The sequence below is a fragment of the Saccostrea cucullata genome, unplaced genomic scaffold, assembly GCF_032062105.1.
Source record: "Saccostrea cucullata isolate Sc308-1 unplaced genomic scaffold, CSIRO_AGI_Scuc_v1 ctg2859, whole genome shotgun sequence".
Lineage (NCBI taxonomy): Eukaryota > Metazoa > Mollusca > Bivalvia > Ostreida > Ostreidae > Saccostrea > Saccostrea cuccullata.
This window is the reverse complement of record NW_026938634.1, coordinates 30,001-53,433: the sequence shown is the minus strand read 5'-3', so window position 1 is coordinate 53,433 and position 23,433 is coordinate 30,001. Positions and strand designations below refer to the sequence as shown.

Here is a 23,433-nt window from a genome sequence, read left to right as displayed (position 1 = left end):
GAATAACTGTTAGATTTTTTTGTTTTCAATACGATGATCATTCGACTGACTTACCCGATAATTTTAGGCACAAACGATTATGCAAATTATCACACACGCCAATCGACTGATCACATCATGAAACCAAAAAATGACAATCATTCATTAAATTAAGAACATACGCAACGTAGTTTAAACCACTTGTACATTTCTTTTTGTATGAAGTGTTCCGATTCTTGAAGGAACTATGTACTATATTTTCAGGTCGATATATGGTGTTGTAATGATTTAATAACTAAAAGAAATATCTAGAATATATGTTTTATTAGTTTTTATATATTTTTCTTTGAATTATCCAGGTATTTTCATCCATTGATATCTTAAAAAAAATCTGGTAATGCATGCTGATTTTTTGTCTATAAACAATAATCACACCAGCATCTTAAATTAAGAATATCTTAAAAAATCATCAGTAGATAAGGTACGTTGCGTGTTTATGTCTTTATTTATAACATTGATACGTAATCAGGCATCTGCTTACTCAACCTTTACTTCAATTGCATTATACAAACAGTAAATTTTTACAATTTATTTCAATTCTTTTTCGCAAATATAGCTAAGTTTGCTGGTGCAAACGTTATCTCCCCAATAAAACGCATTTTTACTATCAGTAAAGTAACACAGACATCTTTCTGTCGTTGGGTTATTGGGCTCCGATGGATAAAAGAAGGTGTATCCAATTTTTTCATTGGTTGATTCCCATTTCCAATCACCAACTTTTCTCAAAGTGTTCCCACCCATCCAATGCCATCCTCCATCTGTAAATAAAGTATTCAAATCAAAGAAACGTAGAAATAAAACTTATGAGTCAGTTGTGAAAAATATCTATTCAAAGATTCACTGTTGTTAGTATAATTGGTTTAAGTTTTTTAAAAAAATCAAGAGAACATTTTAAAATTTCATTTCACGTGATTTGTATTTTGGTTGAGCTTACCAGATAAGATATTCTGGCAAAGTATTCGTTTGATGTCTTTTTTTTTCTTAAATTATACAAACATTTTTATTGCAATTACAATGTATGGTATATGAAATATACCTTCATCAAAAAGTAAACGTTTAGCATCATTTTCTGCAAAACTTATTTAGTGAACTATACTTTAAGTATTACGAACAAAATTCTTGTCATGCAAATAAACAATGGTTTCTTTTCAATTACAAAAAATGGCGGCAATTGATTGTTGAACAAGTAAGCAAAGATTTGATTTAGCGCAATTACGTATGTACCTAGTTTTATTTACATGTGTAATACATATAGCCTGGTATTTGAATCAGCAAAAGTTGATTTCTGCGAAAGGCGATAAAAGAAATACTGTACGCAGGGTTATTTTCGCCCCGTCTTATTTTCGCCATTTCACACTTGCAAACAATTTTGCCCCGTTTTGAATTTGTCCAGTCATAGTTTTGTTTAAGAAATTGTACGGTATTCTTTGATTTCGCCATGTTTAAAATTCGTCCAAATGAGGATAGGGCGAAAGGGGCGAAAATAAAACGGGGGCGAAATTTTCCATGTACACAGTACATAGATAAATGTAATATGCTTACGGTAGGCAAGTAACTTCCCAATATCTTGTTTTGCAATTAATTTTATAATATTCTTTAATTACTTAAAGCAAAGAGTTGTTGGATAATCCAGTCATTTTCTCTGGGTGTTTCCACTCGAACAAGATAAGCATTTTTTGTGTTGCATGCAACCTGGAAAAAAATAAATAATGTAATAGCAAAAATAAAATACAACACATTTACACCCTATTGAAAAGAAAAAAAAAATCAAAATTAAAAAAAATCAAATTGTTTATTGGAATATCTCATAAAAGGACTAGTACTTAAAAAGGCAAATGCATTGCGTAAAGATGCATGAATACATACTTTGCTTTCAAACCAACTTTTTTTGTCCATTCCAAACATATAACAATGTCCATTGAATTCTATCCACGGATAGCTACACAAAGTCTTAGCAAAACCTGCAAAATGCAGTCCTTAAGTTTATCAGAAAATATTATATAATACTATACAAATCTAAAAAAAAATCACTGTAGTTAAAATAACAACTGTTATAAAAATATTACAAGAAAAACAGACATACCAACAGCAACAAAGAAGCCATACACGACGCAAAAAAGAAATATAGGACTTTTCAAATGCATCCTGAGAGAATGCTATGCCTTGCTTTATTCATGTAATTACTCTATCAGAAGTTTTAATTGGTTTATATTGTATTAGTATCAGAAATTGAAATCAATACAACAACAGCTTGAAACATATCGAATTACTGATTTTGGAAATAAGATTTATCTATACTAAATGAGTTACTAGTACTTGACTGATTGGTTAGTACCGACTCGAAAACAAAAGTGTTTGATTACATTCGTGTTCAGTAAATCTGTAATTCAATGCTTGACAGATGTACATGTACAGATGATTGCTTGATTATAGAGGAAATAGACAAAATAATTCTTCTACGAAAATTTCGAAAATACAAATTGGAATTTGAAAGGTGGTGATAGAAAAAAACATAAACAAATGTTTCAATAAATTGTTTAAACTAACCAGACCTATTATTTACGTTTCCCTTTATTTTTAGTAACAACTGATTATATGTATTTGTATTTAAAAAAAGATGTCAAAGCAAATTCGTTTCATGATATTTATGATAATAATGCTAAATTAAATTGGATTGATTGATTGATTGATTGTATGTTGTCTAACATTCATGGATATTTCACTTAGGTAGAGACCTCACCATGCACCGGTGAAGATTTTCAAATTTTGACCTTTACTCGGCACTGGCCATTGAGCATTGGGGGATCTATATCGTGCCAACGCATACTGTGACATGGGTTCTCGTTTTTCTTTTGGTCTCATCCGAGGACCTGCAACTTTCATTTAAAGTTGTTGAATTAAAAAAAAATTAAATTCAATGATATATAAAATTACCATATACCGGTGAATGACATAAACTTTGACCTTACATTAAGTAGTAAGGGTTCTTTAATTTGCCAACACATAATTTGACACAGGGCCTCGTTTCATCAGACGGACCCGCAACTTCACTTCAGTATTGAGCGCTTAGCGAATGAACATTTACTACCTATTTATTAATTATCGACTTGGGTCAGTCGCAGTTGTGATAGTAAATGTGCAATATGACAATAAATACAACTGAGCACTGCGCCTAAGAATAAAAAGCAGAAATCAGTATTTTTAGTTACATAGTCTTTTAGTGACAGGGTATGGGATGATACCTGGTTAGTAAATTTCATACCTGGCGAGGCGGAGCCGAGTCAGGTATGAAATTTACTAACCAGGTATCATCCCATACCCTGTCCCTAAAAGACTATGTAACGAATTTACCCCACCGATGAAACATTTACATTTGCAAATGTTTTCCTTTATATAACACTACTGAAAGGAATGCGTATCTATAACTGTATAAATACAGGTACGAGGTCAAGAGGTCATAGATGTGCGTATAGAAAATCGTTTGACGTAATTTCTCAGTGACGTCACAAAGGACCGACGCGCGTTCAGTGGATTGCATACTTGCCGTTGAGTTTGAAAAATAATGCATTTTACACGCTAAAAGTCAGTCAGGTATATATAAAGTATGAATAAGTCACGGGCTTTATGGAATTTAATCTCGTGACCAACCCGTATTTATATCCCGATAGATGTTTAAAAATGATACCTTATTTCTTAATAAATGTTTTTTTTTTGCTAAATGCTTCAGCAGGCTTATACTGTGCCTATTATGACATCACGTTTGTGTTTGTGACGTAATACATCGACCGGGTAAAGATCTACAACTGATCGGGTATAGATTTACAACTGACCGGGTATAAGTAATCCACCGCCTTCACGTGACAGACTTCAACCAATTGCAAGCTAGAATTTCACGGAAAAATCGACAGAGGTTGGGTAAAAGTTTAAACCCATAAACTGTCCCAATCTAGCTTTAAAAGGGAGGGACCAATGATTTGAATAAACCTGAATGCTTGAATCTACACTGAGGATTCTTGCATATTTCTTTTGACTAACTGTGGTATATTTACTCTTTAAGTTTGAATTTGAATTGTTCCCCCCCCCCCCAACGGCATTCATGATTCGAATAAAATTGAATCGACAGTAGCGTAGGATGGTTCAATATCTCAATGATTAATATAACTTTGCTGACTTTTTTTCTGTACATTACTTTGTAAAATTTACTCATCTATTATGGTCCACCTTACCCCCAGGGGCCAAGAATTGAAAAAAAAAATCTTGAATCTCCATACTTGAGGATGTTTTTAGTTACTCTTTGTAAAATTATACGTAGCCCCAAATGAAAATAATTATTGTTGTAACGGTGCTAGTCCACTCAAACAAAATTTAAATATCTTCATTCTAACACCCCAGACGTTAAGTTTGAATGATCTATCAAAATAATTTAAATAATTATAAAGATAATGATAATTAATGCCTCGAAGCCATAATCTAAAATACCCGTACACTTAAAATTAATTGCTGTCAAAATTAAATCGGGATTTTCATCCTAAGCTAAACCAAACAGTTGCATTATCAACCACCCCAAAAATCACACCTTTCACATGCATTGAAGCGTAACTAAAACTAACAGTCGTCTGATTTGAATGAAATTCACGAGACAATCAAGCCATATCATATACACAAGCAGTTATTTTAATCATAGTCCCAAGACAATTCACAGGATTGAAAAGTGGAAAATAAGATCGAAAGAAAACTGCCATACTGCTATCGGAGTTTCGATGTCGTCAGAATTTTCTCGCTAAGGAAGACACGTCCACACGTGAGTCTCCAGAGGCACCACTTATTATATACTTGCATGTATATAATACCTGAAGTCATATTAAAAATATTTTGCGATTCTAATTTTTGCGGATTTGTTCTATCCGCAAAATTCCGCAAAAATTGGACAACCGCAGAAAATACCCGTTATACGGTATATTAAAAAGTTAATTAAATCTTCCAAGAATCTTATTTTCCTGGATGTTTAATCATAGCACTTGTGTGTAGAAGAAATAATGATTTTTGAAAGAAATTTGTGTCAGACGAATGCATACCAGGTATTTTTGATTTCGTTAAAAAGAAGCAAAGTGCAGTTATGGTCCACAAATTTTATTACCTTCAGTTGCAATGATAATAATCATTGTTAATTCAGAAATTTAAAACCGTATCGGTTTTAAAGCAGGTGCAAACTCTAATTCATGGTTAGGATCTACGCTTGTAAACAACAAATTGATCTACTGCATCGGGGGCGGCTACAGCAATCACTCCGGTAGGGTTACCTCCCCCGTGACAGGGACTGTTGTCTTCTATGTTGCTGTGATTTCTGATTTGAACTTTGACATATCTTTAAACATTGTGTTAAACTCTGTCAGTAAAATGAGAATCATGTCTTATTTCACTTTCGGTTCAAACTCGCATCAAAGAGGGAAAATCTTGCTCTACAACATTTAATGTGCTGGAAACACATTCTGGGCCAGGAAATATAGCAATGGAACATAATATAAGCTCCACAAAGCGATACACCGCTGGTAACCTTCAGACGATTTCGCTTATAAATTAAGAGTTGTAAACTTGAAATCAATTTTTTCTTTGAAAAATAAAATTGAATATTGTTCTGTATGCTGTTTATTGATTTAAGGCATACATTTACTAAAAAAATTCCACTGATAAGAACGAAAAACCACCTACTGCACATTGTACACCTATGATTCTTATGTTAAATTTCAATTTCAAATAAGTAGGTCAATGACCTACTTTTCGCGCTGGTGGCCTCCGAGTATTTCTGGGAAAATACCTTATTTTTTTCACACTATGATCACTTTTTTCTTTACGCACAAAATATTACAAGCAACAAAACTCTTTAACTAATGAAAAATTATGGGAATGGAACAGCGTTGCTTCATATCAATAATTGATTTGAGTTTGGTCCATAAACTTATTAATTATTACAGTCCGAATTTCCTCTGTCATATATCTATTTTTTTTCCATTTTTAATCGACAATTATAAAAGTCTTAATGATAAGAACTCTAAATTATTTATAACCCCAGGTCTCTTTTGTTTCCCATTTTCTAATGGTATTAATATCAAATGAAGTCAATGATAAAATTATTGATATATGTTGTCTAAAATGGCTTTTGTTCATGGGTTTTAATTTAATTATTTCATAGCATTCAATTATTTTAAATAATTCATGAATTTTCATACACATAATATTTACAAACAGGTGTTTTAAAAACATCAAATGTAATTTATATTGCAAGAATAATTATTGTGACAAAAATGGACATTTAAAAATTAAGTCCGAATTCCCTCTGCATCACCATTTATATTGACTTTGTTCTTGTACACGTTTTTTTAAAAAAAAAAAAATCAGAAATTATATTTTAAAATTTATATTGAGTTGAATATTGGTTATTTCATCCATTTAGAACATTTTTTTATTTAACATGTTATAGTTTTTAAAATTTCATGTCTGACTTCTGAAACCTGAGTAAACTTCATCCTTAACAGTTGGTTTTCGTTATTTCAAACGCGTTTATAGCGATTAAATAGCACAATTAAATTTATTTTTCTTTATAAGCTGATTATAAAGAGATGCATTTCTATCCATAAGATTAAATTATTATACGTTTAATTTCGTTTGATCAGAATAAAAACAAAATCGATATATAATAATGAATGCAAACACACACTTTCACTTAACTGTAGTAGTATCCCATTGCAACTTTTCTTGGGGTATAAAATCAACTTGTTGTGAAAGTTATAAGCATTGCATGGTAGCGAAAAACAGCCACTTTAATCACTTTTACCTGCCATTAGTATATTTCTATTTTTCAGTTATACCTGATATCCTTTCTAATCCATTTATTTTTCATTTAATTGCTTTATATTTACAATTTGAATTTTTTTGTCCTAGATAAAAGTACAAATAGGAAAATGACTTTATTTCTACATGAATCTATTGTTTCATCGATAGTGTGGTTAAAAAATCACGTACTAGGAGGAACAAATAGAGACAGAATAGAATTTGCAGAATCAGGTGCGTGTATATAAAAGAAATAACTATCAGATCATTTGGTTTTATGACAATGACCAATCGATTAGCTTGAGTGATAGCTTTAGGAATAAACGATTTCGGAGTTTATGCAAATCATCACACCTGCCATATGATGAAACCAAAAAATGACAATTATTCCTTACATAAAGGACATTTATGCAACGTAGTTTGAAGTACATTGTATTTTTCAATGGAATTGAAGAATTGCAATTTTTAAAGGAACTATGCCTATATGGTATTGTACACCTCTTCAAAAATTATCGTGATGAAAGAAACATTTAGAATATATGATAAGTATTTTTTGCAATTTTTTCTTCCTTTGAATTTCTCCACGAATTTTCATTAATGATATATTTCAAAAAATCTAGTTATGCATGTTGATTTCTTGTCTATTTAAGGAATGTTTTTAAGTTTTGTGTTAGTTATTGGTGTGTGAATCACACAGACTTGTCGCGTAGGCATAATTTGTTAAGCGCGCTAGCGCTTCATAAAAGATATGCTTTCGTGCAAGTCTGTGTGTCACACTAAACTTAAAAACATTCCTTATACTTACATTTTACATCTCAGGAAGCATCAAAAATATACTCAATATTTAAATTTCTCGCTGCCCTATATCGTTATAATTTTACTAACGTCGCTGTAGCCTTATTGTGACGTCACGTTAACGCACGTTTCTCATTTCATATTTCTACGCGTGAGTATACACGAAAATGGTTTTCTAATCAATTTCACAGTTTGTTTATTAGAAGAAACACAGCGAAAGAAAACATTATCATTTGATCACAATAGAATATTAAATAAAAAATATCGTGAAAAATTATTGGTAGGTAAGGAACGTTGCGTATGTCCTCAATTCTTTATTTATAACATTGATAGGTAACAACGCATCTACAAACTAAAACTTTACATCAATTGCATTATACTATAGTCAACATTTACAATATATTTTAATTATCTCTTTCGCAAATGTAACTCAGTTTAGCACTGCACTGGAAATCTCCCCAATAAAACGCATTTTTATCATCAGTAAAGTAACACAGACATCTTTCTGATGTGGGGCTATTGGGCTCTGTTGGATGAAAGAAGGTGTATCCAATTTTTTCATTGGTGGATTCCCATTTCCATTCGCCGACTTTTCTCAAAGTGTTTCCACCCATCCAATGTAATCCTTTATCTGCAAATAAAGTACGCAAAGTAAAGAATTTAAGACATTAAACTTCTGTGTCATTTAATAAAAAATATCTGTTCAAGGATACAATGATCGTTGTATAATTGGTTCAAGTTAAAAAAAATGTTAATATTTCATTTGACAAGATTTGTTTTTCAGTGGAGCATTTCAGATGAGATATCCTGGCAGAGCATTCATTTGCTCTCTAGTTTTTTTGTTTTTGTTTTTTTTTTTTACGTAAAAACATATTAATTGGAGTATGTTATGTCATATAGGTTTTTAATAAAAAAGTAAACATTTAAAGCACTTCTAAAAACTAAACATTCACTCCATTAAAATCAAATAAATTTTAATGAAGGCAAATGGAACAAATTTCCTGTTTAGGACTAATAAAATGTATCTTTTTAAAAATAAAACTGCACAGCAAAAACATGCAAATCTCAGAAAAGAAAGAAACAAGAGGCCCATGGGCCACATCGCTCACCTGAGCACTAAGGGTAGGAAAAATAAGAAAATGGCTTTTTATTTTAAAGTTTCAATCCAAAAGTAGTCCCATGACCAATCATTGATTTGCTATTTTTTAGAAAATGATTTTTAAAGAATTTTCCTATATATATCTTTAAAAACTTTGGTCGGCCATTTTGGCCCCGCCCTACCCCCGGGGGTCATGATTTGAACAAACTTTTACCTACCCAAATAATAAAGAATTTTCCTATATATTTCTATGTAAAACTTTGGTCAGCCATTTTGGCCCCGCCCTACCCCCGGGGGTCATGATTTGAATAAACTTGAAACTACACTACCTGAGCATGCTTCCATATAAATATGATGAATTATGGCTTTGTCATTCTTGAGAAGAAGATTTTAAAGAATTTTCCTGTATATTTCTGTGTAAAAGTTTGGTCGGCCATTTTGGCCCCGCCCTACCCCCGGGGGTCATGATTTGAAAAAAACTTGAAACTACACTATCTGAGCATGCTTCCCTATAAATATGACAAATTATGGCTTTGTCATTCTTGAGAAGAAGATGTTTAAAGAATTTTCCTATATATTTCTATGTAAAAGTTTGGTCGGCCATTTTGACCCCCCTCTACCCCCGGGGGTCATGATTTGAACAAACTTGAATCTACACTACCTGAACATGCTTCCATATAAATATGATGAATTATGGCTTTGTCATTCTTGGGAAGAAAATTTTTAAATAGTTTTCCTGTATATTTCTATGGAAAAGTTTGGTCGGCCATTTTGGCCCCGCCCTACCCCCGGGGGTCATGATTTGAACAAACTTGAAACTACACTACCTGAGCATGCTTCCATATATATATGATGAATTATGGCTTTGTCATTCTTGAGAAGAAGATGTTTAAAGAATTTTCCTATATATTTCTATGTAAAAGTTTGGTCGGCCATTTTGACCCCCCTCTACCCCCGGGGGTCATGATTTGAACAAACTTGAATCTACACTACCTGAACATGCTTTCATATAAATATGATGAATTATGGTTTTGCTTTTCTTGAGAAGAAAATTTTTAAAGAATTTTCCCATATATTTCTATGTTAAACCTTGGTCGGCCATTTTGGCCCCGCCCTACCCCCGGGGGTCATGATTTAAACAAACTCGAAACTACACTGTCTGAGCATGCTTCCCTATAAATATGATAAATTATGGCTTTGTCATTCTTGAGAAGAAGATGTTTAAAGAATTTTCCTGTATATTTCTATGTAAAAGTTTGGTCGGCCATTTTGGTCCCGCCCTACCCCCGGGGGTCATGATTTGAACAAACTTGAATCTACACTACCTGATGAGGTTTCCCCATAAGTTTCATCTTTCCTGGCACAGTGGTTCTTGAGAAGAAGATTTTTAAAATATGCCACCAAATTTTCATTAATTCCCAATTATCTCCCCTTGAATGAGGGCGTGGCCCTTCATTTGAACAAACTTGAATCCCCGTCACCCAAAGATACTTTGTGGCAAGTTTGTTTGAAATTGGCTGAGCGGTTCTTGAGAAGAAGTCGAAAATGTGAAAAGTTTACAGACGGACGCCGGACAAAATGTGATCAGAAAAGCTCACTTGAGCCTTCGGCTCAGGTGAGCTGAAAAAGAAAAAAAGAATAGTTTATAAGTGTAGAGTTGTAATTGGTAATAAATATAGTATATTCTCGTTTCAATATCCATGTGCCTTGCACATATCTTAATAATTTTACTAATTGATTTTTAAAAAGATATTTTACTTAAAGCAAAGAGCTGCTGGATAATCCAGTCATTTTCCCTGGGTGTTTCCACTTTAGCAAGGTAAGCATTTTTTGTGTTGCAAACAACCTGAAAAAATAAAATTATGTAGCAACAAAGGTAAACTATTAAAATATTTACAATCAAATTAAAGGAAAAATCAAATAAGAATAAAATCAAAATTGTGTAAAAATAACTCTTTCAATCAAATGCATTGTTTAAAGGTACATATATGCATACTTTGCTCTCAAACCAAGTTCTTTTGTCATTCCCAAACATGTAGCAATGTCCATTGAACTCTATCCACGGAAAATTACATGTAGTTTCAGCAAAACCTAAAAAATGCAGTCCTTTATAATATAATTCGAATATGACCAGGTAGATCACTCTTGCACATAAGATCACTCTTAAACAGGGGCACTGCAAAGCAGAGCATCCCCTTACAAAGAGCATATCTATTAATAAAGGTATCAATGAAATAACGTTACTTCTTTTTTTTAGAGAATTAACTCACCCACTCAACCACAAATTAATGAACAAAACACAATTGCGTTACTATATCTCTACTCCTATGTGAGTGAATACTAATTAAAAACGTACACCCTATTTTTAATCTGTTAATTATGCTTTTATGGAGATTTTTTGTACTTTTGTCAGTTATTCAGTTCTATTTAAATATAATATTAAAAGCATACAAAGAATCTATTTGACTATTTACTAACCTGTTTTTCTATTTTATTTTATCTCTGAGAAAAGATTTTGACTTAAAGAATTATTATTCTATAAGTAAGTTTTTAAGGCAAACGGAGTGAAAAGCATGCTTTTTATGCATTGCAGAATTTACAATTACTTTGCTGACAATCCTTGACCTCGGTGGCCGTACAAGTGCGAAGGAGATGAGTGTTATTTTCCTGTGGTGAGAATGATGTCTAATGTTTTATAAAACTGATATATCCTATAATAACTTTTTACATGAGATAATAATTACTGGTGTCTTTTATAGTTATCTGAATCCGGACAGGGCCACGTAATTCAATATTGCACAATCGAGCATTGATCATATATGCATACTGCTATGGAACGATGAAGATAAAGTGACATGTATGGTATATTGACGCAACCATGTGATAGTTCGATGAAAACAATGCAATGACACGATGACAATGATGCGACTCTCACTATCGCTTCGTTCTCTCGCTCCAATGCCATGCCTATATTGTTTTATGTAATCACATCCAACAATCATTATGACACCATCGTGTCAACCTACCATCGGGTCATGCTCGATTGCGCGGGCGGTAGAGATCTACGTGACACTGTCCGGATTTCATACCATCTGGATTTCATCACTATTTGATTTCTTTAACGCTCATTCACAATATAATGCGGGTATTGAACTATAAAATAGCAAATGATGCAGGTTCTGCTCTAAAATATCAATTCAAAACAGTAATTTCTATTAGTTCTATTAGATCAAATAATTCCTAAAAAGTACTAGACTAAGTATACATTTATACGATCTATCACTTTAATTAAATGCAAAAAAAAAATACAAGGTTTTCTTTTTAAAAAAATAATTACTACTAGAAATTGGAATTCACAGCAAAAATAGCAACTTATTTCATGTCATTGAATAATAAGGATTATGTTGTGGCGCCTTTGCCCATTTTTAGCAGAAGTGGGAAAAGCCCTATAATATAAAGGTTTCTCAATTGTCTGCTATTTTTAGAAACAAAAGAATGAATGCCAAACGATGATACAGTGTATTTTATTTTATGAGATTATTTCAAATATTTCTCTGGTTTAAATGTATTACTGTATTAAGAAAAACGCTTGTTTTATAGCATTTATATTGTAATACTGTAAATCACTTTTTATTCGCGAGAACTTTATTTTCGCGTAACTACGCGAGACAGTGTGCTCACGAAAATTTAATTCTCGCGTATAATAGTATTCCTTAAAGGCCGAGGTTTTCAACCGTACGGTTTTCCTCAGGTAAGTTTGGTGTGGGGTGGAGCTTAATCGAAGCGGCTGAGAAGCCCCGAGGGAACGACGCTGGTTTGTGTATACTACCTATATACACAGGATGTTACCTGAGCCCCTGAGTGTATTACCTGTATGTGTTTTCCTACGACTTTGTAAACCGAGGCCGTTTTTTTTCCATGTTTTGCTCATGAATCGATATGCAAAATAAAGCATTTTTTGTTGCAGACAGAATCCTTCTCTATTTCTTTCTTTTAAAATAATTAATATTTTTAATAATTCGACATTTTTTTTTTACATACAGTATGTTTCTTAATGAAGTGTAATAACGAAAATACATTTAGCATCAAAATCTGTCGTTGTAATCTGGCGACAAAAAGGGAAGTAAATAATTCAAATTACACGTCGTCTACGCAGATCGAAAGAAGAAAGTGAATCATAAAACAGTCTCTACGTAAATGAGAATGAAACTTAGAATCGATGTTTTGAGAATAAAATGTTAAGTAGAAATATTATTGTCTAAATAAATATCTTTTTAAGATAAACCCTACTTGATTTTTCCATAACGCATGGTTGGGGTTGATTCCCCGACAGCTATGAAACGGGAAAAGAATCATCTGCATCTTTTTTTTCTTTCGGAATTCATTATTAATTTCAAACATTAAAAATCCAAAGCAAGATGTTATATTCCGAGTAATTTCTCTTCTAAAACTTATTATTATACCGTAACTTCGTCACTATGTCTCGAAGAAAAGTGACACGTACAGCAAGTTTGTCTTATAAATATAAATTCGCTTGACTCATGAACAATGTTACAATGTTGTCATACTTGTTTTAAAAATAATTCTATTTAATTCAATGATACTAGCTTCAAACGCAGGTCGGTTTATTTTGTTAATTAATGGAGGAATAAATGTACATTAACTCATGTTTTGACACGGAAATTCAAATTATCGATTGTAATCGTGATACGAAATCCTCCCTTTTAAAATTAATTTTATAATATATATTATATAGCCATGATTTTCTTGTCATTTATTTAATTATTTGATAGATTGATTATATTCATGGCATATTCTTATGAATTAAAAAAGAAAAGAACGATTTGATTGCTTCTTTATCACGTAGGCATACAGTGCGGTAGGCGGTAGTTCGATCTCCAGACAAGGTACACAAGATATACACAACAGCAGCAAACTAAATGTCAATCAAATCAAAGTATCCAATCCCAGGCTTAATTTCAGATGATTGACAGAGGTTCTAAAACCAGGTAAATTTGAAGGAGGTGCTTATTTCCTCCCCCTTTAAGATTATACAGAGCAATAACCACAATTCGCGAAAATTTTGTCTCTCTTATCAAGAGTCAATGACCATCTCGCGAAAATGAGGTGTCGTGAAAATTTAGTGATCTACAGTACCTCTAAAAGAATATTTTCTGTAAGCATATTTTATGATTCCATAACATTAAGTTCTTTAGGATTTTAATTTACATTTTTAAAAGAATTTTTGAAGATCTATTAAATAGGCACAAAGATATTCAACTCTCTGCGAGTAATGTTTTCAAGTTTACTTCTTAAAAATAGTTAATTCATACAGTTATAGATATTGCCAGTATCATGTTGGATCCTGCTGCTTACATTTAATCAAATACTTCTCTGTTATTAAAGGACGTTTCTCATATATAAAAAAAACTAATAGTTAAGATTCTTCAATATTTTCCAGAACTAAGAAAATTCCATTTTAAAGTTATAATCTATCGTTATAGTTGAATATTAAAATAAACTAACTCATACCGACAGCAAGAAGGAAGCCATAAACAACACAAAGAAAAAATACAGGACTCCTGAATTGCATCTTGAAAAGAATGCTATGTTTTGCTTTGGTTTTCCAACAGATATTTCAAATTGCGTTATAATGTATCAGAAATCATAATAAATACTGCAACAGCTTGAACCATATTGAACTACTAATTCTAAAAGTAAAATTGATGACCGCCAATGAAGTACTTGACTGATAAAGCAGTACAAGTGTTTTAATTTTAAAAACATTTCCTTTATAAGTTGTGTAAAAATGCAAATGAATTACATAAATTAATACTGACACAAAAATAAAAGTAGTTTATAACACTCGTGAAAAGGGAACGGAAATTCAGTGCTCGACAGATGTGCAAATAACTATTTGAATATAACGGGAAACAGAAAATAATATTTTAAAAATTTCGTAGTAAAATATCCAAGTATGAAATAGATGTGTCAGACCCTGTGGCATCTTTTATCTCAAGCTCACCAGGATATATATTTTCGACGTAGGAATGGAAATTACCATTGTTAATTGACAATACGTCGTCGATATATTTAAATGTCGAGATGAAGGCCACAGCAAGTGTTTTCTTCTTTCCACGCATAAGATTTTGCACAAATTCTGTTTCATATGAATACAAAAAAGGTCTGCTAATAACGGAGCGCAATTGGTACTCATGGGAATTCCAATATATTGTTGGAATACCTGGTCTCCAAAAACCACATACACTACTGGACTTGAAACTCCCTGATATTCTGATTATTCTCTGAAAATCTCTGAAATAATCTGTACTTTCACTGTAAATCTCTGTACTTGCCACTGTACTTTACAGTACAACACAGTAAATCACTGTACAGAATCACAGCATTTTACAGCACCTCCCTGTACTTCACAGTACATTTCCTCTGTACATCACAGTACTCTACAGTACTTCCTAGTACGCAATCACTGTTTTTCACTGTACTTCACATATTTTTACTGTACAGATTACTGTACCTCACAGTACATTACTATTATTCCCTGTACATATATACTGTACATTACTGTACATCACGGTATTTCACAGTATGCACAGTCCTGTACATTTCTTTACGGTGCAGTTTTACCCTGTACTTTTGTTCCTGAGTTTAGATGTAACTGAAAGTCTTAATTCTAGTAAATTACTGAATAAACAATAATAATTCTGTCAACAAAGATTTATTAGTATTTATATTTTCATGTTATCTCGGTGCAAGCATTTTAGGTGAAATTTCAAATATCACGCATGTTAAGGAAAGGCTGAAACAAGATGCTGATTAAAAAAAAAATTATCATTAATCAAAAATCTTTTTCAGATGTTTTAAATGTTTCATTTTTTCATGATCCTCTGTACAAAGGACCGATATTGTTCACCGATCATACCTTTATTTTGGAAATTACGCGTTTAAATCCGCTGATAATTTTCTGCTTTCTTTCTTTTGTAAAGTAAAAACCGATCGCATTTACCTCTGTCCAAACTCTATTGACTTAAAATTTTAAATACAATTATGTGCGCAGTGATTATTATGTTGATACATTTCAATCATGCATAGTTATGTACTTTCATCATTTCTTTATTATGTATCTAAACACACAATCACACACATATAAACAAAATCAAATGTAATATTTTTTTTCTTTCTACAAGATAATACATTTACTGTCTGTAAATAAAAAAATAAAATAAAAAGTTCGTTTTTATGACAATTGATTTATCTGCTAGTGATGCATTTTTTCATCAGCAATAGCTAGAACTGTTCATACTTATATGTACCTTTACATTAAATAAAATATTTTGATCTTAATTCTTTTACTGAATAAATTATAAAATGATCGTTTTCTATATAATCTTTATCTTATATAATCTTAAATAATCAAATTGAGCATCGTGTGAAAATTGGCTAAGGCATTATGTTATTTTTTCACATGAACTAATTACTCATATATATAAATTTGATCCAAAGTCTTATAAATCAAGATCTCAAGTTAAATGTTTAAAAAAAAATGAGCGAATGTCAAACTGCACAAATTATACGTGTAAATAAAATGAATTTTTAGTTAAAAACGGACTTAGACTTACATGCATTCATAATTATTGAGTCTATCTGAATTAATCTTGAAATGAATTTAATTGATTGAATTATACTCAATAAATATGTTTAAAGTAGAAATGAATTTAAATTCTTATTGATATAGTATGACTTATTAAGATTTTTTTCTACAAGAATTACCTACAGATTTTAAATAGCAAACTTTCACCGACAGTGCAACACTTCCTTTGATTAAAAAAAACATCCTACTTTTTAATATGAAAATTGTAAAGGGTTGAGTTTAGTGAAATAACAAAAATTTCCGCCGAATAAATCGGAAACACAGAAACCGCATAATGATTATGTCTTTGGAATAACTGATCAGTTTAGGAAATATAGCATTATAGTAAAGTTACCATAAAGAATAGCGTAGTACAGTTTTAAATTAATAATTCTAAAATGTATTTACGAAAGATCCAGCTTAAATTCACCTTGACCAATAAAATTATAATATTTAACACATTACTTCTTATTTTTGTTTTCTTTTTTTTATTATAATTACAATTTACTTAAAACACAAAAATAGTGGGAGAGAGAGAGGGAGAAAAGATAATTTTGAATCCACGTGTCACTTCAGTGTTGCGTAATATTGCAAGTTTGTATATACATGTAGCCAGCGAGTGTCCATAGCGGCAGTGACACCTGTCGTCTTACTGTTCGGGGTACTTCCCGGCGCTGCCGCTTGTGTACATTATGCAATGTCCGTTATCATTGTTTGTAAACACGCGATGTTGTTACCCGGACACGGACAAAAATACTCTCGAAAAAATTGGTTTTAAATCATTGTTATAGACACTGTAAGATTACATGCACATTACATTCTGAATTTGATTTGAACCTAAAGATAAAAACTATTCTTCCAGAAATTAAAACTATATTCTAGCAACAGAATAAATTTAAAGTCACTGTTAATGAAAGATGATCAATATTAATCATTTAAAGATGAACAAAAAAAATAACACATATTTTTTTCTCTCTTACTCGCAGTTATCTTTTTTATATTGATAAATATTAATAGAATTATTTTCTCTGTCAGTGTGAATACTTTATTGCCCTATCGTAGTGCCTTTTTCCAACAAGTCCCTAAATATATCTCTGTATATGAAAAAAAAATATATTTTTTTTAGTTTTAGTCACTTGTTTAAAAATTATGAATCAAACTTCATGCAATCTATCATCGACGAGAACGATTAATATTTGACACCCCTCCTTTGATATGATATTTCATATTACAAAAGATAAATTAAAAAAAGAGAAAAATGGAGAAAAGAAAATCCAATACCAATCAATGACATTGTAAAGAAGTATATCATCAATCTTTAATTATATATGTCGCGCGGAAGCCCCCCCACCCCCCCCCCCCTCCCCCTCCAAAAAAACTTTTAAGGTTTCCTTGAGTGATTCATTATAACATTCAACCGTGATTCCCTTAAATCGGTAATGGCACGGTTGAGTATAACGATGCACAGATCTGATGGCACGAAACTGGTGGCCCCAGAGTCAAAGACCCGGGAGCGAGAAAGATCTCTAAATGCTTCACAGTTCAAATAATTGTAGCAATTCATCGGCATTAATTTTCTAAAATACTAATTTATTATTTTTCTTTTTCATGTAAGACACTTTGGGAACTTTATATTTAAATAAGAAATGCTAAAATTGCCAATGATTTATTATAAATTTACATCTGAACTGTGACACACTGAGGGACCTTTTTTAACCTCCGTGCCATCAGTTCCGTGCCATCAGATCCTTGCGATCGTGCCATGACCGATTTTCAATGCACAAATCTATCGGAAGCAATTAAAGTTACTTATTCTTGTGCAAATATCAACCAATATTCTGTTGTTGTTGTTTGGTTATTTGTATGATTGATTGGTTATTTATTTATTTATTTTGCTCTGTTACAATGCACATAAATCGGCAGTTAGGGATCTTTCGCGTTCGCTGATCCTTAAGCCCTGTGTCTTCAGCTCCTCAGTAAATTATTCTTCTCAAACATGTTCAAAATATACAATATATATTCAATTGCTTAGTTTTTGTGGAAAATTAACCAATATTCTACATTTAGGGTTTATGTACTTGCACGCAGGCCCCGTGCCTGTCTGTAGTTCCTTGGCATATTTTTATTTTCCGCCGTGCGATACCGATTCTCTCAACACAAATTTATAACATCCACATAGAATTTGTGTAATATTGTCAAAATTTAATCCAATAGTATGCACTTATTGGTATTGTGATCTGTATTTAATGCCGTATGAGCTCAGTCAGGTCCCAGATTCGAGGTCCCGTGTCTTTACGTCGACATTCTCGACTCAACGACTATGCCATAGACGCATTTAAACAGGAATTCAAAAACATACAAAAGAAATATCCTTACTACAAACGATTACCCCGACTGACACACTGAAGAAATGGTGTCAATCAACAAAATAATACTGAAACATCGATAAAAGTAAAAAAAAAAATTACAAATATTACATCTGATTAATTTCAATATATTTCATATCATCCATATTTTAAAGCGCAATTCTGAATAAAAGAATCTTTTCTTGGAACTTACTTAAGACATTCTTATTTTCATTAAAATACCATGATTATATCTTATTAAGAAGCAACTGAAACAAATTACGACATGCCTTAACCCCCCCCCCCCCCTTATTTAGAAAACTTCCTAATATTTAGTGTGGACGAGCTTAATAAATTCAAGACTGTATCTCAAGTTTCCAATAACTTTTGACAAAATATTAGTAACTATTGATCCATTATAGTTTATAGAAGTATTCTCTCTCTCCAACTTTTTTCTCGCTCTTTCTCTGTGTGTTAAATTATAATGATTTATTTTACAAATTGCTAAATCATTTACTCTTTCTCTCTGCATCGCTCTCTCACTCTATATCTCTGGGTTCATTCGAATTCTTGTCACTTGATTCTGAATACATGTACCATTTTTTATGTCAGTTTATAATCCTGATAATATGTGACTTATATAATCTCGAAGAAACTATAAAAATTAAAGATAAGAACTTCAAGAATTATTTTCGAATTTTGTCTTCCGTTCAGTTCATTTCATGTTCAGATTAATACCGTAATATTATTTAATATGTTTAAAACAAATTTTCGTCGGCTATTGCATGTTTAAAAAAAACAAAACAAAAACAATAGACAGGTACGATTAAACTAATTAGAGTACAACCAGAGGCATGCAGTGTGACTCTGGTACAATAACAATACTTCAGTTTTCAATTCAAACGATTTTTTTCTGTCATAAGCATTTTTATTTAATTAATATGTACAATTGCAAGTTTCATTGATAATTTACATGTACCCGGTATCAAGGTATGAATAAAGATTTTGTAAAAATTCTGTCTTGTTCGGAGTGGTCAGTTAGTTTGTATATTTGCAACTTACATCAAAGGTGAGACGCGATCTAAAGGCAATTAGGGTCTATTGATAGATTTACCATTGCAAATAACATGCGATATACAAGAACCTACCTTGGTTCTGCCCGAGTGCGTAAGTATGTGAAAGAAAAGGCGCGGATCAAGGATTTTTTAAAAGAAAATTATTATTTATTAGTTCACTTGAACTCGTATCAGTTTTTTTTTTCATGAAATTCTACAGGTTTCCTGGTACTATTCGATGATACAAAGAGTTATATTATTCAATAAAAAAAATTCAACAACTGAATGTTGAAATCTTGTTTCAAATAACTTGATGGCTTGTCCGAGTAGTCTGAAAGTTGTCCTTCACATTTTTTCCCCAACCACGTTTCTCACCTCCTCTATAGTTGAAGATCGTGAAGAGTGGAACACGATCTCGATTTTAATTCCAAATATTCAAATGCCGCGTACTAGTGTGGTATTCTGACATGGATTTGCACAATGAAGATAATTATATGTTTCTGGAACCATTTTGACCAGTGAAACATTTCTTCAATGGTGAATACATTTTCTAAATAAGTGTATGTCATTAGTAAGTTATTAGCTTAGCTACTATAGGAGCTCGGGTCATATTATAATGCAGATTTGACTTTTACCGCTGATCATGAAAAAATGAACGGATTTTTCATGCTTAAAAGTGTACTTATTTAAGGGACAATATCCCTCTGCTCCACATTTCACGACTTTTTTTTAAAATTCCAAACATTGATTTTCAGCAACAACTATAACATTCAATTCAAATAAAAAATAGTTTGAAGTATGAAGCGTTGCTTACTTTATCAGAAATAAATGATATGTCAAATCAGGATTTGAAGAAAATTTGATATTTTCATTTGAAAGATCAATTTTTTTAATCTTACAATTAAATTAGAAATATGAGGTATATATAAAAATAATATCTACTCTCATACCTATCTTATTCCCTTTAGAAAACATACTGGAGCGATGCTTTATAAAACAGAATATCAAATTGTTTTCTGTGCATGTAAAATAAAATGCATCCATAAGCAAGAGTTATCGTTCCATTATCGCCCTTGAAATTCTTTTTTAATGAAATAAAATATTGATTAAATGTTTATAAACAATTCTGCGGATTTTATTTCTGTACAATTAAAAGACTTTCAGGTTTAGAAATAGATTTTTTATCAATTTACACCGTTTAAAGGAACTGAGTGTAAATGTTTAAGGTAAACTATTCAAAATAATTTTTGAATATACTATCAATAGAACTATTTTTAATCAACCTCTGAACCCTGGGATAGGTTTGCTGGAGTTAACAATAAAATGGTCGATATGATAGAGATTTGTAAACTCTGGCATGATAAATTACTGAATTTCATGACAATATGTCTGCAGAAAGTTATCTTTCTTATCTGTAGAGTTATCTCTCTTATCAGAGTATCAATGAACCTTAAGGGTAAATGTCATAAATATCCACTAGTACCAGACTGACATTAGCCCCCCCCCCTCACCCACCCACCCCCTCCCCCAACCCATTGAATGAGGGCATTTTACTATAATAAACAAATCACTATTTATCTAATTAACATTTATTTTCAAAAATTAATTTTCTTTTGTTACTCAATTAATAAGAGAAGTAAAAAAAAAAATCGATCTGTGGTTTGCATTTTCCGACGATTAAAACCAAGATTATCATAATAAAAAACACTATATATATAGAAAGGGCATGTCAGCTTTTTCAAATTAATCTTAGATAAATAACAATTGATAAATATATATATATATATATTATTTTACTTTCCATATGGTCATGAAGTTGACAACATATAAACTAATAGGATTTACAGATGAGAGTAAATGTGCATTAATAAAATATTAATTTTTGATTAATTAATCTTATTTTAAAATCAAATAAATATAAAAGAAACGGGGGTCCACTGTCCACTGTATAATTTGTTTCCTGTTTGATATACGTTTTCTGTTGAGTGTACACGTTACATTATGACATCAAATGTCATTGACTAAACCGAAATGTCCAAGACATTTGATATTCTATAACCGGTAGAAATACACAAGTCGGTGCTTCGTTTAATAATTTATTATAACGATCCAAACTTGGTGTTTACTACACGATCGGTATGTCGGCGTGGACAGTGCAAGGTCCAGTTTCCAACTGAAGATCATTGTATTAAACAACCAATTTATAACAATGATGAGGTAAACAATTACAATAAAGAGTTACTCTAAGGAGAAGGATATAATTGACATCATTAAGATAATTGCATAATAATTAAACTTTAACTCAGGTCCAGGTGGCATCAAATGTCTTGCGATCAAGGTGTATAATTATGTTAATAATTAGCACTATATCAAAGAAAGTATGTGTCACTCAAAACCTGTTCATTTCACACGGTCACAGTACCCCTTTGCCCCCGAAACACGTCCTCGTGTTTCCACGATGGTCTAGCGTCGTCAGGCATACTTCTGACAGTGTTGGAAGTCCTGGGATACTGCTTCCTGGCTCCACGGGGCGGTCCACTGTATATTGCTTTCCTAGAGGAATGAAATTCTTTGTATTTCCGGAGTGAATTTATCTCCTCCTGTTGCTTTTTGGTGTCGTCCTGGAAGTCATCGATCACCTTTTTCAATTCCTTAAGGTCCTTTTCTACAGCTGAGAGTTTTTCCCGGAGTTCTTTGATAGTCTTGTCTTTTTCTAAGAATCGTGTTAGAGACGCTTGTCGCTCGCGCAACCATTTGTTCTGATAGTACTGGGCGTCGGATTTGTTAGATGCCGCCTGGTCCCGGAACTTTTTAACTTGGGTCTCCAAAGTTTCGCCATGAATTTCAATGACACTGACAGATGAAAATGGCATTTCACTCAATGTGGATTTTTCTTTGCGGGTTGTCCGAAATTTGATAATTCTTTCTATGTCATTTAAGGAAGTTTCCTCATTGATTTCCTTCGCACCGTACATGTTTCATCAGTCTGTGTTTCGACTGAGCGCGTCGGTACTGAAGAGACGGCACAGATGGTATTTTCCGTGTTCTACACATCCTAGCATAGTGTCCTCTTCTACACTTGAAACATGGTGACGTCAACGTAGACTCCAGCCGTGTCTTAATCCGCAGCGTCCACATTGTTGCAAGGTAAAGCGCGGTTGGACTGGTCGCATCCATGCAGGAACAAATGGAAACATGTCCATGATTAGGGGAATTCTGGTATGAAGTCGCATAGCTGTATGAGAGTACTTGGATCTAACTACAACAAAGTATATGCAGTAGCCCTGGGTAAATTACCCTTAAATTCTCCACCAAATATAACCGGTAAAATACACAAGTCGGTGCTTCGTTTAATAATTTATTATAACGATCCAAACTTGGTGTTTACCGCCACGATCGGTATGTCGGCGTGGACAGTGCAAGGTCCAGTTTCCAACTGAAGATCATATATTAAACAACCAATTTATAACAATGATGAGGTAAACAATTACAATAAAGAGTTACTCTAAATATAATTGACATCATTAAGATAATTGCATAATAATTAAACTTTAACTCAGGTCCAGGTGGCATCAAATGTCTAGCGGTCAAGGTGTATAATTATGTTAATAATTAGCACTATAA

General features: G+C 32.2%; 2 protein-coding genes across 2 annotated transcripts; both read right to left on the bottom strand.

Moving 5' to 3' along the window:
* Nucleotides 1–473: 473 nt before the first annotated feature.
* On the bottom strand, nt 474–2,188 carry LOC134250797 (perlucin-like protein). The gene is made up of 4 exons (XM_062733141.1): nt 2,123–2,188; nt 1,906–2,000; nt 1,644–1,731; nt 474–797 (listed from the first exon to the last, which is right to left on the bottom strand). Exons 1-4 carry the CDS (start codon nt 2,181–2,183, stop codon nt 568–570), a joined length of 474 nt encoding a protein of 157 aa, XP_062589125.1. The 5' UTR covers nt 2,184–2,188; the 3' UTR covers nt 474–567.
* Nucleotides 2,189–8,066: 5,878 nt separating this feature from the next.
* LOC134250798 (perlucin-like protein) lies at nt 8,067–14,353 on the bottom strand. Its single transcript, XM_062733142.1, has 4 exons — nt 14,294–14,353; nt 10,758–10,852; nt 10,520–10,607; nt 8,067–8,293 (listed from the first exon to the last, which is right to left on the bottom strand). Exons 2-4 carry the CDS (start codon nt 10,794–10,796, stop codon nt 8,067–8,069), a joined length of 354 nt encoding a protein of 117 aa, XP_062589126.1. The 5' UTR covers nt 10,797–10,852; nt 14,294–14,353.
* Nucleotides 14,354–23,433: the final 9,080 nt, after the last annotated feature.